Source organism: Zootoca vivipara, chromosome 13 (assembly GCF_963506605.1).
Source record: "Zootoca vivipara chromosome 13, rZooViv1.1, whole genome shotgun sequence".
In the NCBI taxonomy this organism is placed as follows: Eukaryota; Metazoa; Chordata; class Lepidosauria; order Squamata; family Lacertidae; genus Zootoca; species Zootoca vivipara.
In genome coordinates, this window is record NC_083288.1 from 44,853,507 (window position 1) to 44,865,399 (window position 11,893).

Sequence of the window (11,893 nt, forward strand, 5' to 3'; positions counted from 1 at the left end):
AGGCAGGGGTCAGCAAACTTTTTCAGCAGGGGGCCGGTCCACTGTCCCTCAGACCTTGTGGGGGGCCAGACTATATTTTTTAAAAAAAATTGAATGAATTCCTATGCCCCACAAATAACCCAGAGATGCATATTAAATAAAAGGATATATTCTACTCATGTAAAAACACCAGGCAGGCCCCATAAATAACCCAGAGATGCATTTTAAATAAAAGGACACATTCTACTCATGTAAAAACATGCTGATTACCGGACCGTCCGCGGGCCGGATTTAGAAGGCGATTGGGCCGCATCCGGCCCCCGGGCCTTAGTTTGGGAACCCCTGTTCTAAGGCATATATCATTACAATGTCCAAGGGCTCCTGCCCTGCAAAGATAGCTCCCAGATGAGTTGTTTTTTTTTTAGGGGACACACAGATGTAAAGAGAGTCTGCTTGATATTACAGCTGCTGGCTGCTAACTCCTCCCCCAACTCACTTCTTCATTCAGCCTGCCTTTCTCTCAGCAGTAGCCCCTCCCTCTCAGACCATGTGCTCTAGCAGAGCACACAGCCACACCCACAAAAAACTCACGATCAAATCTCCAAACAGCTCAGACAACCAACCAGTCTTAAACCAAAAGACACAAGCTCACTCTCTTCAACCTCCTCCACCTCTGTTCATGAGCCCTGGTCATGAGCCCCCAGAAATGACAATCAGCTAAGTAGAACCCTTGTCCTGGCATGACACTCATCCAGTAAGATTCATTCATTTGCCTGGCTCCATTTTGCATAAAGTCATGTCTGAAATGATGAAACCATTGCACTTAGTTGCTATCTCCTTGGAGGTTTCAGGCTTGGGAAACTGGTGAGCCATCAGGGATCCAGTCCCTTATGGTTGTCAAACTATTGAACAACAAACAAACCTGCTTGAGACACCAGGACGGGCAAAAGAGGATGGCATAAAAGCAGTGAAGCCGCTGGGGTTAAGGAACAGCGTGGCACCATGTATGGTGTTCATGAGTAATGTCTCTAAAATTCATTCTCCCATTAGTTGTGCATGAGTTAGAACATTAATTTCTTCTGCACTAATTGATAATGTGCTCCGGAAAACTGAATGCATCCTGTAGGTAAGTCAAAAAGCAGATGTGTGTGTGAACACTCCAATAGATCTTTGAGAGATGGCATTCTTCCACAACCAAATTGTTATGGCTGATGTGAGAATAGCTGGTGGCATCACAATTATGGTGAAGGAGTTATGGGGAATTGGCTTCATTCTGCACCCAAATTTCTCTGGCACCTGAATTGGTTTTCCACGTCAACCGTGTTGCACGGTAAACATTGGTTTATTTCTTCACATAAATGCATAAAACAGCTATGGGATTTGCCGCTCAAGAAGTGCCAATGATTGCAGGACTTTGAAATGGTAGTGTAAAAATGAAGGGAGTGGCAGGCCACTAGTGGGTATTAGCTACAATAGTTTAATGAAACCTCAAGTTTCAGAGACAGGGTGCCTGCTGACTGCCTGGATTTTGTAGGAGGGCATAACAGGAAATTTAGGTTTCTGCAATTAAAGTGGATTAAAGTGCTCTGTTGTCCTGGTATGACAGCAGACCCTCCAAGTGTCCCTATTTTCCAGGGACATTCCTGATTTAGACAATCCGTGTTTCGGATTTGAACCTGGAATGTCTTGCTTTTCCTTAGGATGTCCCTATTTTCATAGGAGAAATGTTGGAGGGTAGGGAGTTATCCGACCCCCCAAGCCATCTGAAGGCAATCCTGTATAGGGAAGTGGTGTTTTATTAATGTTTAATGTTTTATTATGTTATTATATGGGTGGCGCTGTGGGTTAAACCACTGAGCCTAGGGCTTGTCGATCAGAAGGTTGGCGGTTCGAATCCCCATGACGGGGTGAGCTCCCGTTGGTCGGTCCTAGCTCCTGCCAACCTAGCAGTTCGAAAGCACGTCAAAGTGCATGTAGATAAATAGGTACCGCTCCAAGTAGGAAGGTAAACGGCGTTTCCGTGTGCTGCTCTGGTTCGCCAGAAGCGGCTTAGTCATGCTGGCCACATGACCTAGAAGCTGTATGCCGGCTCCCTCGGCCAATAACGCGAGATGAGCGCCGCAACCCGAGTCGGTCACGACTGGACCTAATGGTCAGGGGTCCCTTTACCTTTACCTTATGTTTTTATATATGTTGGAAGCTGCCCAGAGTGGCTGGTGCGACCCAGTCAGATGTGCGGGGTATAAACAGTAAAAATATCATTATGGAATGGGACATCCCTATTTTCATTGGAGAAATGTTGGAGGGTATGTGACACTGCTAGTCAGTGTAGACAATATTGTGCCAGATAGCCTGATGTGGTTTAAGGCAGCTTCCCATGTTCCTATCACGATTCAGAGCACAAGAGGAGAAACAACATGAACGTTCTTATTTTTCTGCTGCTGTAGGGATGGATCCGACCAGAAGAACCACACAGTAGTGACCCATTTCATTCTCCTCGGAATCCCCAACACTGAAGGCCTCCAGACCATCCTCTTTGTTGTCTTCTCGGCTTTCTATCTCTGCACTTTGCTGGGAAATCTGACCATTATGTCGGCTGTCCTCCTCGACTTTCATCTCCACACCCCTATGTACTTTTTCCTCTGCAACCTGGCCATCCTAGACGTTGGTTTCTCTTCCGTCACCACTCCCAAAATGTTAGCCATCCTTTGGGCACAGAGCAGGACCATCTCCTTAGGGGGGTGCATGTCCCAGGTCTTCTTCTACCATTTTATGGGATGTTCAGAGTGCCTGCTGTATACCGTCATGGCTTATGATCGCTACATTGCCATTTGTTACCCACTGCGGTACATGGTCATTATGAACTGGAAGGTGTGCATCATCTTGGCGGCAGGTACATGGCTCGCCAGTTCCATTCAGGGCATTGTTCTCACCACTCTCACTTTCACATTGCCTTACTGTGGCCCTAACGTAATAGATTATTTCTTCTGTGATGTTTTCCCAGTCGTCAAGTTGGCCTGTGCAGATACCACTACTATCGAAGCTGTGGGCTTCAACAATATTGGCATTGTGGGTGTGACCTGCTTCTCCCTCATCCTCTTGTCTTACGTCCGTATCATCTACTCCATCGCACGGATGAATTCTGGGGAGGGGAGGCGCAAAGCGGCTTCCACATGTGCCTCTCACCTTCTGGTGGTTACCTTCTTCTTTGGACCTTGTGCCTTGATTTACACCCAGCCGTCTCTGAGTGGGGTCCTGGTCACCCCGGTGCAGATCTTTGGCAATGTTGTTACACCCATGCTCAACCCAGTCATCTACACCCTGCGAAACAAGGATGTGAAAGCAGCTCTGAAGAAACTCATGGGGAGGCAGACAGTCCCACAGTTGATGGCACATTAAGGAACATCATGTTCCTAAAGGGTGCATGCTTGGAATAAACATTTTGGCCTTTTATTGAGCATATTACACCGATCCTGGTAGGACTGCACTGGCTACCAGTTAGTTTCCGGGCCCAATTCAAAGTGTTGGTTTTGGTGGTCGCTCTAACAGCACATATACTAAAATGTTGGTTTAGACCTACAAAGCCTTAAATGTCTTAGGACTGCAATACCTCAAGGATCGCCTCTCTCCATATGAACCTACCTGGACCCTGAGATCATCTTGTGAGGCCTTTCTTAGTGTGCTTCCTCCATGAGAGATCCGGAGGGTGGATCCACATCAATGGGCCTTTTCTGCAGTGGCTCTCAATTGGTGGAATGCTCTCCCCAGGGAGGTTCGCCTGGTGCCTTCACTATACACCATTAGGCACCCGGCAAAAGTGTTCCTCTTTAACCAGGACATTGACTGACTGACATCCAATGCCCTTTTAAAATGTGTGTGGGGGATTATTGGGTTCTTCTTGTTTTTGTATTTATTATGCATTTTGTGTTTTTATGATGTGATTTTATGTTGTGAACCACAAGACCTGTGAATATAGGGAGGTATACAATTTTATTAAATAATGATAATTATTATTATTATTCAGTGTCCTCTTCAAATGTAATCATGAATGTATCAGTAGTATATTGCTTTCTGCAGCACATGGTATGGTGGTCAAGAATCTTGAGATTTCTTCTTTTTCCTATCATTCTCAATATAGTAATGGTGCTGTTAGAACACCCTTTGCCAACCTGGTGCCCTCCAGATGGCTTTGCACTGCAGGTCCCATCACCCTTGGCCAAGCTGCCTGTGGTTGATGGGAGTTGTAGTCTGGAAGGAACCAAACTGCTCTAGGATGGATTAGACAGTTGCACTGCTGCCCTGCCAGTGAATTCACTGGAACCCCCATTCTTTTGAATGCTTGAATGCTGCTTCCCCAAACTTGATTCCTCAAGTGAAGGCTTCCAGATGTCTCTGTGGTTGGATCCAGATTAAGTTAGTCACATTTACGTAGGTTTCTGTTGAACTCAGTGTGATATGTTATCCAAGACTATCTTGAACCTCTAGACTAATCTGGATTGAACTCCATGTGACCAAGAACCCAATCCTGAGAAAGATAAGCAGTCTTGCAACTATATATAGCCTATTTTCATTGGTTTTTATGTGTTGATATGTTTCATGGCATTATACACTGTTGTTCTGGGGGACACGCTCTGGTCAGACCTCACCTGGAATACTGTGTCCAGTTCTGGGCACCACAGTTCAGGAAGGATACTGACAAGCTTGAACGTGTCCAGAGGAGGGCAACCAAAATGGTCAAGGGCCTGGAAATGATGCCTTATGAGGCATGACTTAGGGAGCTGAGTATGTTTAGCCTGGAGAAGAGAAGGTTAAGGGGTGATATGATAGCCATGTTCAAATATATAAAAGGATGTCATATAGAGGAGGGAGAAAGGTTGTTTTCTGCTGCTCCAGAGAAGCGGACACGGAGCAATGGATTCAAACTACAAGAAAGAAGATTCCACCTAAACATTAGGAAGAACTTCCTGACAGTAGGAGCTGTTCAGCAGTGGGATTTGCTACCAAGGAGTGTGGTGGAGTCTCCTTCTTTGGAGGTCTTTAAGCGGATGTTTGACAGCCATCTGTCAGGAATGCTTTGATTGTGTTTCCTGCTTGGCAGAGGGTTGGACTGGATGGCCCTTGTGGTCTCTTCCAACTCTGTTGATTCTAGGTGAGATTCTTGCATTGCAGGGGGTTGGACTAGATGATCATTGGGGTTCCTTCCAGCTCTTCCATTTTATGATTCTATGTTATGATTAGTATTTTCCTGTTCTTGCATGTTTGCATTTTCATAATATTCTTTTAAAACACTTTTTAAAAAGGGATATCTGTGAAAGCTGTCATTGTCAATCCCGAAAGGACTGCAATGATGATGATAATGATGTGTTACACAATATACTTGAACTGTTAAGAGCTGTTTCTTATATAAGCAATCAAAGACCCATAGGGATACGATCTCTGGGGTCTTAGACAGCCCAATTTACTTGAAATAGTAACATCTCAAAGAAGTTTGCTTGGAGATGACTTTTTTCTTTGTCTCTGTGTTTCTGGTATAATAGGGCTTTAAGGAATATAAATACATTTGGGGTTGAAGGAGACAGAGAGAGGCACCACATGGGGCCAGAGCCACAAGCAATTCTGAGGGGATCCTAGTGGGTGCAAATGCCTCATGCCAGGAGGAACCAGAGAGCATTCAGCAACTCTTAAAATGTCAGCATGTGAGAGTGCCTGAGCCACGTTGTGTTGCGGATGTGGGTAAGGAGGAAGGGGCAGGGACGAGAAACATAGAAGAGACAACGAAACTGTGGCAGTTAAAAAGGTGAAGAAAGAGGGACGCGGGGAGGAGGTAGAGAGAAAAGGGGCAAACTACAAGGGGAAATAGTGCTGCTTCGATGAAAATAATGAAGAACAGAAAAGGGGAAGAATGACAGTATGGAAAGAGAGCCGGAAAGTGAGAGAGGGGTGAAAAGGCTGGCAGGAATGGAAACTGTACAAGATAAAATAGGAGAGGAAACTCTATAAGGGAAGAGAGTGGATATAGGAAAGACAGGAAAGAGGGAGAGAGGGAAAATACAGGCAGGGGAGAACATGTATAGAAATCAAAAAAAGAGTTTCATCCTGTGATGAAAGGAAGCAACCAGACTCTTTGAGTAAGGTCTGCAGAACAAGAGACCTTCTGGGGTTCTGCAGACTTCTGGGTCTGAAGGTAGAGTTAGAGCCGACATAACGAAGACCATGAAAAGGATGTCAGGAATACCAGAGCTGAATGCAACAGTAGCAAAAGAGGATTCTTAACTTAAGAAGAGTTGGACTTATCTTCTGAACAGATTCCATCTTTGGAGAGCAGACACTTTGAGATAAGGTGTTTTCCAATAATTTATTAGACCAAGTCAAAAGATCTTCTCTTAACTGCCTAGCTGTGTTAACATTCTTCTTAGCTTTAGAGGCAAAGTCTGTGGTTGAGATACGTTTGTGCTAGAATAAAGGGCTGAGATCAAGAGTTACTGAAGCTCACCATCATCTCTCAAACACAGAACGATCTAAGTTAGGCTGCAAAGCATCTTAACACTATGTAGAAAAAATTCTGAAAGAGGAGATGAAGCTGTTTGTGCACTTATTTGGAACCATTCTAATTAACAGGCCAGTAGGTAACTGGTTCCTAGTGGACAGGATGAACATCTTGGTTACTGTTCTTTATTAAGATGGATAACCAGGGTGCTTAGCATGCCCCTGTAGAGTAAAATTGCATCCTTTAATATATATGTGAGGGACAGGGGATATCGCGAAGTCCCTCCCCTCCTGAGTTCAAGCCCGTCCCCGAGCAAAGGGGAAAGCAGGGAGAGTTCCGATTCCAGTGGGGAAGCAGGAAGTCGTGTCCGAGGCTCAGGCAAGGTAGAGGAGCCAGGGTCCCAGGTGGGACAGGAAGGGGCAAGCAAGGGGGGAAGACCCATCCCTCCAACTCCAGAATTACGCAGGAAGAGGAGGGGCAAGAGGATGGGTCTGCCAAAGCTTTTGTGTTGGAGAAAGACGCGCCAAAAGCCATTAGGAGGTTCTGAAACAGACTGACAACATCGCTCCGTGTAAATAGCAATGACTTGAGCACTGTAAATACGCAGCACCAATAAAAGAATAAAATGCAGAGCTGCGTAGCGTCGTTACTCTGAAGTAGTCCACTCCGGCCACTGTGACAGCAACCTCCTAATCATTTTTGGGCTACTTCGGAGTTGCCGGGATGAGCGTGTCCGAGGCGGAGAAGTGGCGGCAGATCGCTGAGCAAGCCCAGCTAGAACTGCAACAGCTGTCGCTGCAGGCGCAGGGAGAATTGAAGGCAGCTAAAGAGGAGACTAAGAAGGTCCAGGACGACCGGCTACAACTTGCGGAACAGGTGAGAGAGCTCCAGGAAAAAGAGCAGCATTTAAGGGCGGTGGCGGTAGACCTCCAAAACAAGCTGGATGCAGAGAAAAACAAGGCGGGAGGGGCTCCCCAAGTCCAAGTGCTGCCAGGAAGGAGAGCAGGGACCCTTGTAAGCAAGTTCAATGGAGACCCGAAGGAGTTTCAGGGCTTTGAGACTGAGATCGTGTATGCTCTTGAGCTGCACCAGAATGAGTTCCCCGATGATGAGCACAGAGTAGCGTTTATTGTGGAACATCTCACCGGAGCAGCCAGGGAGTGGCTAAGACCATTAATCGCAACCAAGAATCCTTGCATGAAAAATGTCCAACAATTTCTAGAAGGTTTGAGGACGATGTATTCGTCCGATAGTCATTTGGACCAGACTAAGGAGGAACTGCATAATTTACGCCAAGGAAATATGACAGTTCGCGCATATTGGGCGAAATTCACCATGCTGGTGCACAGACTGGGGTGGGTTTTGGATTCGCCTCCCATGCAAGCTGCGTTTTACTTGGGTTTGAGCGAGGAGGTGAAGGATGAACTCTCGAGAGGTCCAAAGCCCAGTACTATGGATCAGCTGAGCAAAGCAGCTCTGGCGGTGGGGGTGAGGCAGGAATCCCGGTGGAACGACAAGCAAGCGACGCGCGCAAAGCGGGCTTGGTTCCCACGGTCGCAGGAGAAGCCACTCCCTCAACAACCCTTTCAGGCCACGCCTGGAGCCAGCCAGGACCAGGAGCCCATGCAGATTGATAGCGCGCGCGCGCGGGCTTTTCAAACCCCAGCGGCGCCAAGGCGCAAGGAGGGAAGGGGCGGGAATTGCTTTCTCTGCAACTCACCCCAGCATCTCGTCAGAGACTGCCCACATCGCAGGGAGTGGCAAGGAAAGGCGGGAACGGTGGTGCCCTCCCCCACTGACGCAGCACCACAGCAGGGAAACGGGAAAGCCTGGCTGCAGGAGACAAGGGGCAGCAGCCAGGCACAGTCAGCAGACAACAGCCCCAGCCCGCCCACCCGCACAGAGAGGTGCAGAGCCAGCCCACCCCTCCCAGAGCAGGAGTGGTTCTAGAAGTGACGCTAACGCTCCCAAATGGCTATCCCCTGACGGTCCTCGCCTTAATTGACAGTGGGGCGTCCGCCAACTTCTTCTCGAGAAGCTTTGCAGAAGAGCACCAAATCCAGCTTTTGCAGTTGGATTTTCCTCTGCACGTAGCAACCATTGACGGCAGGGAGCTGCTGGGCGGGGCCATCACACATCAAACCCCCCCCATGAGAATGACGGTGGGAAGGCACTCAGAGACACTGGCGTTCAACGTCACCACCATCTCAGACCCCCCCATCGTCTTGGGCATGAGCTGGCTGGCGCGCCACGACCCCTCCATCAGTTGGCACCAGAGGTGCATCACGTTTGGGTCAGACTTTTGTCTGGAACATTGCATGCAGCACCAACCAGGGGAGGGGCCTCCGATAGCCACGGTGGCCACCATGCATATCAAAGGGGGTGAGGCAATACCCAAGCAGTACTGGGACCTGCAGGAGGTCTTCAGCGAAGCGGAGTCCGACCACCTACCCCCGCACAGGCCTTTTGACTGCCAGATCAACCTGGTGCCAGGGGCGACGATACCCCCAGCCAAGCTGTACGCCATGTCAGACCAGGAGCTGGAGGATCTGCGCGCTTTCATCGACAAGAACCTCAAGCGGGGGTTCATAAGGGAAAGCAAGGCAGCAGGGGGCAGCCCGGTCTTCTGGGTGGACAAGAAAGACACGCAACAGCGCCGTCTTGTGGTGGACTTTAGACGGCTGAATTCGGTGACAGAGCCCGTGGCTTTCCCCATGCCCAGAGTGGATGATCTCCTGACAGCGGCACGCAGGGGCAAGATTTTCACCAAGCTGGACCTAAGGGGGGCGTACAACTTGATCAGGATCCGGGAAGGAGATGAATGGAAAACCACGATGTTCACGCCTCTGGGCTCTTTTGAATATCTGGTGATGCCCTTCGGTTTGCAAGGGGGCTCAGCATGCTTCCAGGCCTTCATGCACCACGTCCTGGGGTCCCTCCTCTTCAGGAAATGCTTGGTCTTCCTAGATGACATCCTTATCTACTCGAATGACCCAGTGCAGCATGTGAAAGATGTCAGAGAGGTGTTGCAACGCCTGAAGGAGAACCACCTGTATGTGAAGCTGGAGAAGTGCAAGTTTCACACCAAAGAGGTGGACTTCCTGGGCTACAAGCTGTCAGACAAGGGGCTGGCGATGGACAAGGACAAGGTGCAGGCCATCCTGGACTGGCACAGCCCCAGGACGCGCAAAGATGCCCAACGCCTACTAGGCTTCGCTAACTTCTACAGGAAGTTCATCAAGAACTTCTCTCGCGTTACGGCTCCCATCACGGACTGCCTGAGAGGCAAGCAGAAGTTCAAGTGGACACCAGAGGCGCAAGCAGCGTTCGAAAGCCTCAAGAGAGTGTTCGCCTCAGACCAAAACCTGTTCCATGTGGTGCAGGACGCGCCCCTACGCATTGAGACTGATGCTTCTGAAAAAGCTGTGGGCGCAATTTTGTTGCAACTGGACGCCAACAGGGAGTGGAGACCCTGTGCCTTCTTCTCCAGGAAGCTGACACAGCCTGAACGCAACTACACAGTGTTTGATAGGGAACTTCTTGCGATCTACGCTGCGTTCCAGCACTGGCGACACTTCCTGGTGGGCGCGAAGCACCCCATCCAGGTGTGCACAGACCACAAGAACCTGGAGTTCTGGAGAACTGCCAGGGTGCTCAACCAGCGGCAGATACGGTGGGCAGAGTTCTTCTCGAACTTCAACTTCTCCATCCACTACATCCCGGGGGAGCAGAATGTCAGGGCGGATGCCCTCTCCCGCAAGCCAGAGTACATGGAGGAGGAGGCGCCACCAGCCCCAAGGCACATTTTCCCCCCGTCGGCATGGTCCTGCGGAGCAGCTGTGGTGAGCGAGGCAGAACTCACAGCACTGACGGCAGCGGATGAATTTGCCAACCGCATCTTCAGAGAACTGAGAGGGGGGAGGGAGCAGGCAAAAGACTTTGCAGAACGCAGAGGGCTGCTTTTCTACAAGGGTGCGCTGTACCTACCCACCACCCAGCTTCGACGTACGGTCCTCAAGCAGATGCACGACAACCCTACAGCGGGGCATTTTGGAAGGGACAAAACCGCTCACCTAGTCATGAGACACTTCTGGTGGCCAGGGGTGCGGGAAGATGTTCGAGACTATGTAAGGGGCTGTACCACCTGCCAGCGGGCGAAGGTGGTCAGAGCAGCGCCACCAGGGTTGCTGGAGCCCTTAGCCACACCACACAGGCCGTGGGAAGTGGTGTCCATGGACTTCATCACAGATCTGCCTTCGTCCAGGGGTAAGACTGCAGTGTTGGTGGTGGTGGACCTTATGTCCAAAATGTGTCACTTTATACCGTGTGCCAGGGCAGTCTCGGCAGAAGAAACAGCCAAACTGTTTGTTGATCACATTTTCAGACTGCATGGATTACCTTTAAGGGTTATTTCGGATCGTGGCCGCCAATTTGTTTCCAGGTTCTGGCGGCGGCTCATGAACCTCCTGCAGGTGGAGGTCAGCTTGTCGACGGCTAGACACCCGCAGACCAACGGACAAGCGGAGAGGGTCAACGCCATTCTGCAGCAGTACCTGAGATGCTACGTCAGCCAGCGGCAAACGGACTGGGTGGATCGCTTGCCACTAGCAGAATTTGCCTACAACAATGCAGTGCACGTCTCCACAGGGGTGTCGCCCTTTAAGGCCAATTACGGGCGCGACCTCAGATCTTTCCCAGAGAGGGAGAGGGAGGAGGAGGAGGAGGAGGGCCCACAGGCTGAGGATTGGGCAGAGGAACTGGAGACGGTGCACCAGCAGCTCAGAGAACACTTGGAGAGGGCCAAGGAAGCGTACAAAAAGGGGGCAGATCGCCACAGGCGACAAGGGGAGGTCATCAGGGTGGGGGACAAGGTGTGGTTGTCCTCGGAGGGCCTTCCCACCAGAGGGAGGTGCAAAAAGCTGGCACCCAAAAGGCTGGGCCCCTTCACGGTCACGCAAAAGGTAAACCCGGTGGCATACAGGCTGGCACTGCCAGAGGACATGAGGGTGCATCCAGTGTTTCATAGATCGCTGCTGTCGCCGTACAGGGAAAGCAGCAGGCTCCGAGACAGCGAACAAACCCCCGAGGGAGGGGGGGAGAGGGAAGGCAGGGAGCAACTCAATGAGGCCACGGCCATCCTGGATTCAAGGTGGGGGGTGGGGGGACTGGAGTACCTCATGGCATGGGAGGATGCTCCACCGTCCCAGAATGAATGGGTCCCAGCCACTCAGATACAGGAGGAATTCTTGGTGGAAGAATTTCACGCCCTCTTTCCCCACAGACCCAAGCCCTGGCACATGGAAAGGGAGGGGGAGGAGGAGGAGGCACGGGAGAGCAGCTCACCATGGCGCTGGGAAGCGGAGTTTGAGGAACCAGAGGATGAGGTATGGGTGTCACCGAGATCCACCCAGTCAGAGGAAGGAGCAG

The 11,893-nt window shown here is 50.1% G+C and overlaps 1 protein-coding gene across 1 annotated transcript; it reads left to right on the forward strand.

The window, feature by feature from the left end:
- Nucleotides 1–775: 775 nt before the first annotated feature.
- LOC118095592 (putative olfactory receptor 10D4) lies at nucleotides 776–3,378 on the forward strand. Its single transcript, XM_035136838.1, has 2 exons — nucleotides 776–843; nucleotides 2,427–3,378. The coding sequence occupies exons 1-2, from the start codon at nucleotides 776–778 to the stop codon at nucleotides 3,376–3,378; spliced, it is 1,020 nt and encodes a 339-aa protein (XP_034992729.1).
- Nucleotides 3,379–11,893: the final 8,515 nt, after the last annotated feature.